This window comes from Linepithema humile, chromosome 1 (assembly GCF_040581485.1).
Source record: "Linepithema humile isolate Giens D197 chromosome 1, Lhum_UNIL_v1.0, whole genome shotgun sequence".
NCBI lineage: Eukaryota > Metazoa > Arthropoda > Insecta > Hymenoptera > Formicidae > Linepithema > Linepithema humile.
The window spans coordinates 15,643,993-15,659,537 of record NC_090128.1 but is presented as its reverse complement, the minus strand read 5'-3'; the positions used below and the strand labels follow the sequence as shown (position 1 = coordinate 15,659,537).

Below are 15,545 nucleotides of genomic sequence, written 5' to 3'. Positions count from 1 at the left end.
GTCGCCGATTCCTAATTTCGAACTGTGTAGTGGTGTTGTTCTTGTAGTACTTGTTGTTGTGTAGTCGATGATGGTGACGATGGTGATGGCTGATCATGTGACGGTGATAGTAATTGTATTTGTGGTTAGACGAGTGTGAAAGTGATGTGATGGGCGGATATACGGGCGTGACATTTTCCCCGCGAGAATAGGGGGAGGATGGCTAACGTATCTTATCGCCTACACATCCAAAGCAGCTCATTCCACGCATTCCAATCGCAACTGTTACTTTTGATTTCCCTTTTCCGAATTTCATCGCGACGTTCGTTCGTTCGTTCGTTCGTTCGTTCGTTCGTTCCCTGCGATTGATCATTTCTGTTTTCTTGTCTTATCCGATTATGCTAGATGATAGCGGGACGATTCGTCCGATGACTCGCTGATTCAGTGACTTATCGTGTAATTGAATGATACATCTCACATCTCCGATCTATTGAATTAGGCTAATGGGACAAATCACGTAATTTAGCTTTGTTGCACTCCACGAATCCAAGTTCTCTTTCAGTACGTTCTTTACAGAAAGTGTATACGTCGGTTTCTGATATACAAGCTAATTATGAGAAAAATTATTCTATTTTGTTGAGGTCATCGAATAAAGTGATCGTGGACGAATCGTTCTCGAATTATTTGACATGTAAGGTGCAAAAAAAAAGGCAGAGGAGAACATATCGGGCTAACGCTTTGAAGGAAATATGGGGATTATACGTGTTCTTATTTTTGTTAAAATAGTTGCTCATTGCATGCTTTTCATGATGTCTTATTTCAATATTGGCAATTAATTACCTGCTTCTTTTCGCATTAAAAAGAAATAATTTGGAAAATAGCCAAATGTATATTTGGGGATATAAGAAATCTTGTCATTATTTTTTCATAATTATATCAATTATGTAAAGCAAATTAACATGTAACATAACAATTGCAAAAATTAATCTCTTAATATAATTAGTAACTTCAAACATGTGTTCCAAACTTATATATTAGGTGTGTAAATTAATTCGGTGCCTTTAGATTTACTCATTGCTAGTAATCATCTTGAAGTTATATATTTTCCTATCTTGTGTAATGTGGTTTGAAAAGACTGTCAATTATGTTCACTAAACGCCAGTTGTACAGCAAAATAAGCTACACAATCTGAAAAATTAACAGTAAATACAATGGTCACGCATAAAGCGCATATTAGACACTGTATTTTTTTACCTTTCTATTAAAAAAAAAAAAGTGTTGCTAAAGTCGCCGATATAATTTGTACGGTTTTTGGAGAAGGTGCTGTGTTCCATAAAAATATGCGAGAAGTGGTATCAAAGATTTTGTGATGAAAATTAAAATTTAAATGATGAATGTTCCGATAAATAAAAAAAAATTTGAAGATAAAAAATTGCAGTTGCTACTCGATCAAGACTTCGCAAAAACTCAAAAAGAACTTGAATGAGTAGCTAGAAATGATCCGTGAAATCATTTCCTTTTCAAATTTTTAATTTCGCAAAGAAAGACACATAATTAATTTACACATGTAATACTTTAATTACTTGAATAATTTCTTTCTTTTCCCTAGCTCGAGAAATTAATTCTTTTAGTGCTTGAATTATATTTTATACGCATCACTTCCGAGATTTTTCCACTCGAATTACAGGAATTAATTACGTGCGACGAGATTGCAGCTATTAATTGCAGCGCGCGCACGCCTGTCGCGTCAGAATCGGGTTATGCCCAGAGAAATTTGCAATGAAAAGAGAGGAAATTAGACGGAGTAGTTTCCTCTCGAATGTGTCCCGTTTCCTGGAGCTAATCGGTACGTCTTCTGCACGCGCCCTAATTCATCACACGGGAATTTAGAATATTCTTATTCAAGACAATAACGTTCAATGCGAATTTCACACATCAGAAGCAGATAATTACGAGGTTGAAGCAAGAGAAACCGCTGTAATTTCAGATAGTGCGATTTTTGATGCTGCAGACACAAAAAAGTACACCTATTGTCGCGTTTCCATCATCGTAAAAAAATGACGTATCTCCAGCATCAAATTCTGAACTCGCCGAAATTACGTCGACATTAATTCCTGTATAAAACACGACGAGTTTGTCGAAGGATTTTGAAAGATCAATTGGAGATTTGGACTAAGGTACACTGGTGGTAATACAATACAATGCTCGTGCTGCTAAATTGTCGACACAACAAACAACGAAAGAGGCCTTGGTGCTGGTGCAGCTGATCGTTCAAGAGTTTGTTTTCAAGATCGCAAAATATTTTTATTTTAAGAGGAGATGTGGATGGGCAGGGCAAGAGTAAGGTTTAACATTGTGCGACAATATTTCGATAGTAGAATGAGAGAAAGAAAGAACGAGGAGGTAGTGAAGATTTCTCGTGCTATTGGTACATAATGTTAACGTGTGCTTGGTCCGTCAAATTCGTGCTCAAAGTTGAACTCGGATAAGTACAACGGATCTGCCAATTTTTCCTTCTGTCAAATTGCACCTGGCTTCGAGTGTTACTCAAGCTACATAGGCTTCGTCTAAGTCCTAAATCTAACAGGCATGAATACGAGTGCAAGGAGACCGAGCGAAAAAGCAAATGCAATGTTGTTTGTAAAAAAAAAAGAAAAACATTAATTGTAATAATTTATTTCCGCTCGAGGGCGGATTAATTTGTACCAATTAATTTTTTATCTTTCCTCTGTTTTATAATAATTTTATTTAAATATAATAAGATATTAATTTATTTTTCAGTAATTTGCACTCGAGGCAATTTTACAATTTATAAATACAAAATTTTTTTTTTAATTCCAAATTTTATTTGCCAATGTTTTAAATATTTTCTTAGAGTATAGAGTATAGAATTTTAGAAAAATTGCACATAGAAAATATAAAGTTTCGTAAGAAAATACGTGGAAACTCTGGAAAAGCCACATACACAAAAGAAAACCACACTAAATGTAGCACGTCGCGAAAGTAGGTCAAAAAGCATGGAAAGAGTGAGCGCGACGGCTAGAACGTGCGAGATTATAATGGCTTTTCCGAGCGACTTCACATCCGTGTACCGAGAGCAGATTATAAACGAAGGGAGGTGCTATAAACGTGAGAACGTATCTCGGGAATAATACGGCTACTACGTCTGCTCTAAAGACCATCTAACACGAATTGTGTAGGGACAGAGCAGACATGACGATGCTGGTGACGATGGTGGCAGTGCTCAGGTGCTCAAGAACTTTTTTTTACGACGCTAACGGTATAAATGTGCTTGTTTCACTATGTGACAGTATAGCGGAGCGGTAACAGTTGCTGAATGAGAGTAAGCGATTGAGGGAAGGGGGGATGATATCGACGTTTCAAAAATTCACGTCGACGAATTCCTGTACCGTTCCTGATCCGCATCGGATTTAACGCAAGGATTCTTCCTACGATTTTGTCGACAGGAAATTGATAAATATTGTCAAGACGTATGCAAATTTTCGAATAAAACAAGTAGTATGAAATAAATATTTGAATACGATACATGACGATATTTGCAAAGCTGTAATAATCTTTTAGCAAATCGATAGTCAAGATTTTACTTTAACTTTTGCATGATTCTTATATAAAATAAAAATTTTCGTAATACTAAAGAGAGTTCCAAATACTATTATAAATATTACTTGTCATCTGCGTCATCTGCGACTCGGTGACAGAGATTTCTCGGTTCTGTTCGCCATGTACTTTATTTCTGTCATATAAGTTTACGGAATGTCAAAAGAGTATAGGTGCATGTAGGCCGAGAGATATATTGAAACTTCCATAAAAATAAACGAAACGATAAATATTATTATCAGCATTGGTAATAAAGTGAGGACTCGATAAGCGCTTCAGAAAACGATATTTCCCTGACGCATTTTTTGCGGCACAAATTTCCGCAATCTTTCCTCGCAATGAAAATAGGAACAGTACATTTGCATTAATAAGCGTGAATTTTTGAGAACACAATTTGCAGTAACACGAAGGACAGTGGGCGTTTAAAATATTATTGTAAGAGAATAAATCTGCGATTACGTGATGAGCGCGAACTTGAATGCGAATGTGTGCGTGTATACAGGGTGTCTCATTTTATTTTAAACAGCCAAATTTCTGGAAATCACGGGATTTTAGAAAAAAATGTTTCGTACAAAAGTTTTGTGACTTTGAGGGGACATAAGAGACAAGGAGACCAGACTTCTGCGATCAATTCACCGATTCTGGAACGTTGCATCCAAGTGATCCCTTACAATGTCGGCGGTAGAGTAAACTTTAAGCCTCATAATTCGAAAAGTGCTTAATAAAAACATACTTCAATCATAGTGTTTTGAAAAGCTTTCGAGATAAGCTACAAGAATATGCAATAAAAATTGGGGATTTCCATTTAAGAAATTGAAGGTGACCTTTATGTGATCTTCAAACGACTATCCAAGGACAAACCAATGGCACCATCTTATGTCCCTCTCGAAGTCATCAAACTTATGTACGAAACAATTTTTTTCTAAAATCCCGTGATTTCCAGATATTTGACTGTTTAAAATAAAATGGGACACCCTGTATATTGGAAAACGTACGTGATGGATGTATGTATACATATGTATGTATATATGTGTGTGTATAACTGTGTAAAGTTCCTGAGTAACGGCGTGAACCCCGTTGATTTTTCACCTTTGGTTCGATTTTCCTTCCTTAGAAGGGAAAATGCTGTCTAGCTGGAATAAATAGAACGTCGCGAATCGGTTCGAAATGCATCGAAATATTTTGACTGTGAACAATGTCGATCGCACAAATTACGTTACGAGAGAAGATCTTATTTCGTAATGCGCTTTGAGATCAAACGTATTTAATTTATTAACCATCGCGAGTGTATCGTACGTTTTTTCTTATAAGTTTTTGTTTGGCAAGTAATTGTAGCAAGAGAAGCTCTGCGTAAAGAAGTAAAGTACAGTTGATTGATTGAATTTTGATAAAAGTTGTGTTCTAGTACTGGCTTCTTTTTGTTAGTAAGAATATTTTTTTGAAGATTTGGAACAATTATTACGACCTACACCAGATATATGCACGCAAGTATGTTGCCGCGAACGAAAATCCTTGGATTCCGGAGTCTTTCGACGGAGGCGAATTCTTAAACTACCTATCGAAGTTGAATTTTCTCATGTGCTTCTCGAGTTTTGAAATTAAAATTTTCAACCTTTTTGTAAAGTTTATTCTAAAATATTTTTAACTCAAATTTTTATAGAATTTTGCGTTATTCTATCCTAAAATTTTTCAATATTTGTCACTTCGATATCTGTCATTCAATTTTATATTTTCAATATTTACATCCGTAAATCTCAAGATCCTCGGATGTTCGCGAATCTTTGGATCCTCGAAGCCTTGCATTCTCGAATCGCCGGAAGACCAGACTTTCGCATTGTCGCATCCTCTCGGATATTTCAATCTGCGGATTTCCCGCGCCTCTTAATCAAAATGTCCCGTTAGCAGCTTCGACCACCTTTCACCTATCGCCGTCCCCCGATCTCGCATGTGTATACCGTACCTTAATCTCGCCGCTAGTGCGGAACACAGAACGGAAGAACCCTTCCGTCGCTCGTGAGAACCCGATCGATTTTTGGGGGCAACGATCGACTCGGGTCGCACGAAGCGGGCGGAGAGCTCGCAAAGCCCAGTGTGGTCCCTGAATCGAGAGCGGTACCGCCTGTAAGTGTGAGGGCTACTCCACACTCGCTCCCTGGCGCTCGCCTGTTTCGTTTTCTCTTTTGTCTGTTTTGTTCCTCTCTCTCTTTTTTTCTCAGTTCTCAGGTGACATAAAAGTTCAAGCGTGAGCATGACACACGGGGCGAAAAATAAAGCCACTGGCGGTGCAATAACTGCAAACTACTTGCAAGCAACTACTCGCACAAAACAATGAGCAGCGATTAATGTTAGCACATATGTGTATATACGTATATACATATGTAATGTAAGCAATTAGAGACGGACGATTAATTAATGCAGATATATATACACATATGCGTCGAAAATGAGCGTCGATCGTAATGAGAGTGAGACACACATACATATATATGTATATACATATATGTACGCGATGCATAATGTATGTATACATATATATAAATTTATAATTATGAATATGTATGGCGACACGGGTAGAAATAGCTTAAGGACCTGCTTTTGGGCCATCGACTGCATCTGCTGGAACATGATCCTTTCCTCCTCTTTTCCTAGAACAGTAGAAAATAACGAGGAACTCTTGGAGGAACTGTTTGGTTCCAGCTTCTCGGATCGTCGATGTTATTGTGAATGTGCGTGTTATTTGTATGCATAAATAGTGAGTCTAATAATTATTACATCAGCTTACTCGAGTGCAATATGGAGTGCATTCGTTAGTTTCTCTCTACAGCTTTGTATTATCAACATAAATTATTTATATTATAATTAATGAAACAATAGTGATTGCCTATTTCCATTTCAATTAATAAATAGACGCTAATGTTATTAATAAAAATGTAATGTGTTATATTATTGATAGAAATCAATTTCTTTCATATATTAATTGTTACCAATTGTTTTCAATAAAATAAATTGAAGAGAGAAAGTGTTGACACATCGCTCGGTTGGAGCATTGTGTGTGTCAAATGTAACGTTTTACTCTAATTCGCATCGTAAATAATATATTTGTGACATTGTTCCATTTTCTTTCTTTCGAAAGCATTTATGTATTTATATATTTTTCGTAGAATTATTTTATGAAACTAATACTCTCTTGTGTCTTTTCGTTTGTGCTCTGTTATTTTCACAAGGTGAGGTATGCGTTATGTGCATCACAATAATATTCTCAAAGCATAAGTATACTCGCTTATTGTTAGACAAGTCGCGGTCTGTGCGGATTTAACGAGATAATTTGATTCACTTTTGTGGTCGCCGAGGGCGACCGACGGCATATACGCGAAAAATTTGTTACACAGAGGAAATTAAGTCTTTTCTTCGTTAGATGAGGCAACACCGGGCGTTGTTCATTTGCGTATTGACCTCGCAAAGTTAATTCTAACTAGTTACTATGCGTGTTTGCCGCACAAAGTCATTTACGAGTGCGGTATACATTTAGGTAAATTACTTGTCAATGTTGCGAAAACTCAAATAAAAGCTCGTTCGTGCCGCTGGCAGATATTTGTCTTTTTCTCAAAAAATATGAATTGGAATATCAAGCAAAACTAAATCTTAAATATAAAAATCGGAAGATTAAGATTTTTCTTGCCATTGTTGTCGTTTTTCGCGTTCAAAGCAATCTGTTTTTGAAATTTATATGCATATATTTTATATTTTTATTTTCAGATTTTTTATTAAAATAAATACTTTTTACCAATATATAAAACATTTTACAGCATATTAAGATTTTCCAGTCCAAGGTTATATTTTTTGAGAAGATTAAAAAATGCTAAAAGGATTGATCTTTATCAATTTATGCTATTTTTTCCATTTATAAGTTTCATTAAAAACTGTATATATTATAATGTATCACTCTGGTATCAACAAAATCTAAATCTAAATCTTTTTTCATCTAATTACTGCAGATCTTCTATGATTATCTCAGTCAATAACAATAATAAAAGTTACGCATGGAATTTTCCAATAAGATACAGTGTTAAAATAATTAATTAAAAAATTTTAAAGAAAAAAATTAGCAAGCAATGCCTCACCCATCCCCTTGTTCTGAAGCATTTCGAGGAGCTTCTTGATACTCTCATCACGAGCCTGCAGCGTCTGCTTTTGCGTTTCTATTCTTAATTCAAGTTCCTGCAACAGAAAAAAATGAGCAGAATTAATTAATGATGAAGAAATGGCAATAATTAAAATCTTTTATTTTTCATTATTTGTCGCTATTTTATTAGATCATGTAATAAGTAATTCCGTATTTTACGCAGCATGCTTTTATAGAGTGTAAAATCGTGATACCGGTGGAGCTTAATTATAACTTCAACAAATGAATATTTTATTTACGTGTTAATCAAACTGCGCTTTGCTCGATAAAAAAAAGTAGACATGTTTATTTAAAAAACCCAAAATCATTTATTAAACAACCCAATATTAATTTTTTTAGCAAATCATTATTTTAATATCGATAAACTTCCGAAAAGCTATCACCTTTGATTTGGCTGATTTTCAGCCTAAATACTTATTTTATCTAATAAATAATATTCCCAAATGGATTTTTGGCGCAAATGCCTTCTCCGCTCCCAGCCCCCCTCAAAGGTAAAACTGTTTTTGTTAATTATTTCACAAAGTATTTATTGTACAAAAAAAGTTGTCAAACAAAAAATTAAGCTCATAAAAAGCTCTACAAATAAGGTCCTATACATATTTTATCTAATTCCAATATTTTAGTCGTTATTATCAAAAATCTGAAAGCAGTGTATTCCGCCACCCTGTGGGGGGCTCCACCATCAAAAAACTATACATATAGGGTTTGGATTGAATCTCGCTTTGCGTAGAAATTTGTAAACTCATGTAGAATCTCGCTTTGCGTTGTAAAGTGTATGCGTGAATGCAGGGGGTGCCGCCCCTCCAACGGGGGCTTTTACAAGTTTTTTGATAATAACGACTAAAATATTAGAGTTAGATAAAATATGTATACCACCTTATTTGTAGAGCTTTTTATGAGCTTCATTTTTTGTTTGATAATTTTTTCCGTATAATAAATATTTTTTGAAATAATTAACAAAAACAGTTTTACTTTTGAGAGAAGCTCAAAAGGGGGGGGGGCGGAGGGGGCATTTGCGCCAAAAATCCATTTGAAAATATTATTTACTAGATAAAATAAGTATTTAGGCTGAATATCAGCCAAATCGGAGATAGCTTTTCGGAAGTCCACCCTTTAATATTTATATCAATAATTTCAATTTTTACCACATAAAATAAAAAATTCCACCTATCGCGAGTTATGATAATATGTATATCAATTTTTTTTATATCACCATATATTCAATAATAAAATGATGTATTAACTTTCAAAACAATACTCGTACTTTTAAAACGCGGTTTTATGTACCTATCAATTTAAATCTACAACATGCATGTGAAAAATGAGAGTCAAGCATTAAGTCCATCAGCAAATAAAATTTAACCAATTGTAGAGCACCGTAATTAGGGCTTTATTAAGAATAATGGACAACTTTGTTGCGCTCAAAATGTTAACAAAGTATATTAAGCTCACGAAATTATCTCACAATTAGTATATGTCGGCGGTATCACAAAAATGATGCAAATTCGATTATATAACATATATTCCAACACATTCGTCAGAAAAATATATCGATATTATTTTATAAAATTTTATGAAAAAAATGAATTAAAAAAATTGTTTAGACAATTAAAAAATTATTTTTTATTTTTAGATCATCAGCATTTTAAGCAAATTGTAATTTTTAACCTGGCAATGGAAATTTGTTTAAAAATTTTTGCAAAGTTTTGTGCGCGCACATTATACAGAGTTATTTTGCTTCAACTGACGTAGTCCGGGTAATTATCTAATACATTTGATTTGCGCGAACGTTAACGGCGGATAGTGCTACCGCTTGGCACCCGCATAACGAATTTAGCACGCCTCTTTGACGGCGGGAAAGTAATTAGTCTGGAATTAGACGTCCCCTTCCTAGCACTAGTCTTCCACTAGCTTTTCCCACTATGCGAGAGGAACATTTGCGTGCGACATTACCTGGACCTTGTAGGTAGCACGGTATTTTTTGAAAATGCGAGAATTCTCCATTACGGGCGAAGAACCGGCCGACACTCGGTAATTAATGCAATTAAACTTCTTTAACGAAAACCTTTGCAAATTTCAGTCTGTTTGAATTCAGAATATCATTAGCATTATTGCTAACAGTTAATTGTAGCCAGTCTCGCAGAATAAAATTCTGTAGAGCCAATCGTGGCAATTTAATTTAAAGTAAACTAATTAAATATTTCAACAAAACTATATATATAAATATTTTCGAAAATTATTATTATTATTATAATATTAACATCATAGGAAATATAATAGGAAGTATAATAATAAAGAATTAATCAATACGATTAATTAGCAAAATTCGTAAAAAAATGATTTGTAAAAAACCAAAATTATGAGTATGAAATATAAGAGTGCGTATATTGTATTATTGTAAAATGTTCTGGATATTCAGTTACGCTCGGTCAAAAATTTCAGAATGCGTTCAATGGACTCGATGGTCAAATTTGATAATGAGAACTTACGGACGGACGAGAGACCGAGTGCATAATCTGGCGAACGGCCAAAGGCGACCAGTTGCTTTCCGTACGTTGTACATTTGACCTGTCTGCGACGTTTTCGGTCGCGACGGACAAATATTACTCTCTTCCTTACAAGATCAGATTATTTTCTGTAGAAATATTTTCGAATCCACTCTTTCTTCAAATAACTATGTGCACACGAATGGCATCTGTTATGCGAATTATTTTTATCTTGCAATAAAAATAAAATTTGTGCAAACAATATGATAAATGAATAATCAAATATGAATAGGATCAGATGTGTAAAATTAATAAATATTATTTGTTACAATAGTACTTAAACTATTTCATAATTCTATTTAAAAATGTATATTGTGCCAAAAAAATTTAATTAGATTGTATAAAAAATATATATAAATTTTTCACGTCCAGTGCATTGTTTAGTAAGTGCAGAACGTGACATTTCCATTACATGTCTAAGCACATCGATTCGATATGCATTAAGTGCATCGACGATGCTTATTTCCGACGTCGCGGGCGGTGGACTTAATGAATTTATCGCGAAAATGCTGATATTTGCGTCGTTGCCAAGATTTCCGGAAGCATTTTGGATCGTTCACGTAGACAATCGGTCGTTTACCTCGAACACAACCTAAGCCTCGTCTATTTCGGTTTTCCAAGCACGGCCGCGTGGCATGCCACCGAGCAGATTTCGCGAACGGCTTGGTTTGCGATTGCGCACGTTTATAAGTAGCTACACTCAAAAAAATATTTCGCTGATGTAGTTAGATTTCTAGATATCGCAACAAGAATGTATCGCTATTTTTCGTATCTGTGAAAACATTGTTTGTCACATATAGAATTTATAGCAGTAATGTTCTAGCAATAACTTCTGAAAAATTTAAGTACCATTGCTAAATGTTATTCATTGCATGATCTAACACGTGATTGATCTTATATAGATAGGCGCTTTAGAGAAACTTTCTTTTTAAAGTTCACAAACAATACAGATATATATTCTGTTTCTGTCATCTAAACTGATTAAGTAATTACATATGCAATATCACAACAGTTGCTAATCATTTATCTATTTTAGTTAATTTTTTACACCTAGAAAATTTTAGCTATTATTGCAAGATCATTTTTTTGAGTGTACGCAAATAAATTTTAAATAAATTGATAATAATATCATAAGCAATTTGGTGAAATTTCTACATTATCATATAAAATTATAATTTTATTAATATCAAATAAATAAGAAAAATAAACAAAACTAGAACCATTAATTACTATAACAATTTATTAACGTAAAAATACATGAAAATTCATAAAATAGGTAAACGTATCCAAAGTATAGGTACTAAAGTATATTAGAGTTTTTGGAATATTTGCGAGCAAAATATTGGACAAGTCCGACGTATTTTCCCTGAATACGTTCGAAATGTTGGGGCATGTGACAGGCATCCGATGTCGGAAGATCGGAAGATAGTATGAGGTCCAATATACCTATCTGGCAGCCACGCGCGAACATTTTCTCAAACATCGGAAAACTCTCAGAACTGTCGATTGGCGAGAAAAAAATAAAACAAGGAAAGGAAAAGAAAGATGGTGGGCGTGACGCCTTTCTATTTAGTTTATTCACTGGTCCTTATTTTCATTATTCCCGAATTATAATGGGATCTCCCCTTCTGCTAAAGGCATGATTCTCCCAGAAGCATTTCAATCTTCACGACGGCGTGCGCCAATCTATTTTGAGCTCACGACCGCATTATTTTCAACGTAAAACGCGGAAAAGCGACTTACAGTCGCGCCCGTTAAAATTAATGTCATAAACGCGCGGCCGGAAATTTAATTCTCCGTCGGAAAAATTCAACTCGGCAGAAAATACCGGATTTAAAGTATCGTCATTTTACAGAGATAATTTCACACCATGAATGTTGTTGAAATCGGTTGTCACTCAGAAAAGTAATCCATAATTCATGGACGTTGACATTACAACTTACCTTTATCGTATCACGAAGTATGGCGATCTCGCGAGTCAGATGCTCGTTCTCATTGTACAAAACTTCCATTTGTTGCTGCATCTCGACGCTCGGCCCGCGTATCCTCATTCTGAGCTCCTCTTCCAATTGACGGACTAATATGTTTTGTTTCTGTAATGCAAAATATTGATAATCTTTGTTATTAATATATTAAACAAGTAGGCAAATGTCAAAACTTTATCATGCTGTTGTCAAAAATCTTTTTCAAGTTTTTAGTTTGTTTCAAATTTAATTGATATTAATAGAATAGAAATAGAAGATCAAATAATTATATCCTGATTAATAGATTAACTCTGAGATTAATTTAAATTATAAATGTAACAATAATGCTTAAAAAGCTGATTGATAAATATGTTTTATATGTCAAAATTTATTATTTTAGTTTTAAAATTATTCTATTTCTATATTAAAGACAATAAATGTTAAATCTGTTAAATCTTCTAATAAAATTTAAAGCAAGAGATAAAGTTTTTTGAAATAAGCAAATTTAACTTTACTATTGTTCAACAATGTTGGAATATTAGTAAAAAGCACGCGCTTGCCGCAAAAGTTGATTTCTATATGCATCGTTACGTCGACAGTTGTGTTACACGGCGGAAATATGAAGAAACGTTTGTCTTTGTAGTATGAACTTTTTTGTCTCACGTAGACGCACTTTCAAGTAGTATTGTTCCACCGGAGTTTTCTGGTCTGGGCTTGTTAGACATCGTTAATGACGCCGGCGACACGACATAAGCGTGCGGATGGACAAAAGTCGCGCCGCGAAAAAAAATTCCCGACTGTACTTCCGGTGCAATTAACAAAGGCGTGCGCTACATACTAATGTGTTGTCTCGTTGATTAAACCTTTTGTGCGTACGACGCACGTTTCCTCGTCACGTTGATGAAACGATGAGTGTTTTAATTTTATTGCAATTCAAAAACTTTATTTCCGCAGGTAACATATTTTCCATGCTTAAAAAAAAAAAAAAAAAAAAAAAAAGTAAAAGAGTATTGCAAAAGTTTACTATATGTATTATACAATGTTTTTTCATTATATGAATCTTTTCTAAACTAAGGAAAAGTTGCACAAAAAGTCCAATCAATGAGTGACTTGTAACAAAATAAGGAAAAAATGATTACTTTGGTTTTTAAAATTCATAAAGATCGCCAATAATTTTATTTAATTTCTAGTAGTAACGCCTATATTTGCCGAAAGTGTGATGTTGATAAAAATTTTATTCTATAGGCAATAACGGCTATACAGACAATATAAAAAACTAAAAAACTTTATTTTTCACCTTCAGATGCGACGCAAGCCCTTTTCGTTGCTATCAACAACGCGAGTCTCTTTTTTCGCGCTTCTCTCCCCGATTTTTCCTAACGCACGTCTATTGGCCCGTTCTCGTTCTTTCTTTTCTGTATAATTAAGTCCGTTAAATAAACGAAAAAATTTCGCGTCTAACTTTCTACTATAATTCTAAATAAAAATTGCAACATTAAATGCATATTAATAAGTTTATCCTAGTGTAACATAATGAGATAATAAGATTTACAAAAAAAATATAATTAAACGAGATAGAAAATATTATTTAAAAAATTAGTTTATGGCAAAAAGTATCGATACGCGTGCAAAAGTCTCATCGAAATGTTTCCGATAGCACGCGAGGATCATGTTATAACGAGAATCTGTGAACACGTGTAACGAGGAACACTAGTAAACGAATATTTCTGCACAAGCCAATGCGTTCAATATTACCGGTTGACCTGATTTGGTGTGCGTGGAATCAATGCTATGCGATACGTCATGAAGGGTGAGATGCAGCGGCAGGGCAATTGCATTTTAGCATGCGTGACGTCATTCCCCCTTTAACTATCCGCAATTTCTGTGTAATCCATTCGTACTACTGCCGAATATTATTTTTCATGTACAAAAGTTTCTACAAATGCAGCTGTTATACTTTTATTGTTTTTTGTTATCTCAATATTTGTAATTTGTAATTTTATTATTTGTCTTATTTATTTGTTGGTTCGATTTTTTCTTAGTAAAATTAAATTTTACTTGTTGCATCTACTTAACTTTTGATGTTAAAAATTAGTAACAATGTTTTAAATTTAATACTGCTTAAAATAAACAAATTAAAATAAATTGCGCTTGATTAATTACCAAATGTTAAAAAAAATCGTTACCTATCTATTTACATGGTTAAAGTTAAATTTATTAAAATTCTTTTTTTATTAATATAAATTTTATTAATATAAATTTGAAAATGCTTTAAACACGTTAATCCATTTTTTATTACAATTTACAAGACAATTATTTGAAATTTAAGCGAAAAATAGCGAATAAAACACATGATAAAAGAATGAACAATGTCAAATGCATACATATAATGCTTGATACATATTTTATAGAGCGTAAAAATCGAACAAATGTAAAATCAAAATGAGTTAATATTCATAACTTTGTCAAAAACAAATTTAACGCTTAGCGCGTCATCCAGCGTTAGTTGTAAAAATGCAAATATAATTTATAACGAGTGCTTTTATCAATTTTACTGATAGACAAACAACAAGAAAACATTTGAAGATATTCAATACCACGAGAAGTTTAACAGACACATTAAGTATTGCTAGATACGTAATAATGATTGTCGAACAATCCGCAATCGGAGAGTGCTATAAATATTGCGTAAACATTTTATCAAGATATGACACGAGCAGAAGGTCGAACAGAGAAAGATAAATATACATTTTAGGTTACATCTCACCGATTTTGTCATTTGTCATTTAGATATGTTGTTTGGAGGTTGTTCTGAGTAATTTTCCGCAAAAAATCAAATGGGAGACGACATTGGTTTGGGTTAGGTTAGATTTTTGCGGTGTGAGGGTGCAGAGGAGCCTCTCCCCCGCCAACGTATTCCATAAATATTTTTCATCAGAATGAGAAGAAATAAGGAAAAATAATGAGCTACATGTATAAAAACATTTTATTTGTCTTTTTATTATAGTGAAGACGGATAATGTTTTGCCATTATATCAAAAAATGCTTCTATAAATTGTTCTGTAAATTAGAAATATTTAAAAAGATACTCTGCAATATAACCGGCATGTTGAAAGCTGTTAACTGCGAGAAATAGGTAAAGTCGACTGTTGATAAAATATCTATGAACATGTAGCTATTCTTTAAAAAATGTAAACAAAAACTTTACATACCGTGTTTATGTACAAACACAGCGTATATACACTTTACTGTTCG

At 33.8% G+C, this 15,545-nt stretch overlaps 1 protein-coding gene across 3 annotated transcripts in view; it reads right to left on the bottom strand.

Annotated features, from left to right (window-relative positions):
* The window catches only part of brp (bruchpilot), a 73,003-nt gene that overhangs the window by 34,993 nt on the left and 22,465 nt on the right, over window positions 1–15,545 (bottom strand). For all 3 annotated transcript variants that reach the window (XM_067347434.1, XM_067347435.1, XM_012370208.2), the window contains exons 2-4: window positions 12,270–12,419; window positions 7,719–7,815; window positions 6,187–6,242 (exon numbers count right to left, since the gene is read on the bottom strand). In XM_067347434.1, the coding sequence (XP_067203535.1) occupies window positions 6,187–6,242; window positions 7,719–7,815; window positions 12,270–12,419 (303 nt within the window). The remainder of the gene's footprint in view (window positions 1–6,186; window positions 6,243–7,718; window positions 7,816–12,269; window positions 12,420–15,545) is intronic.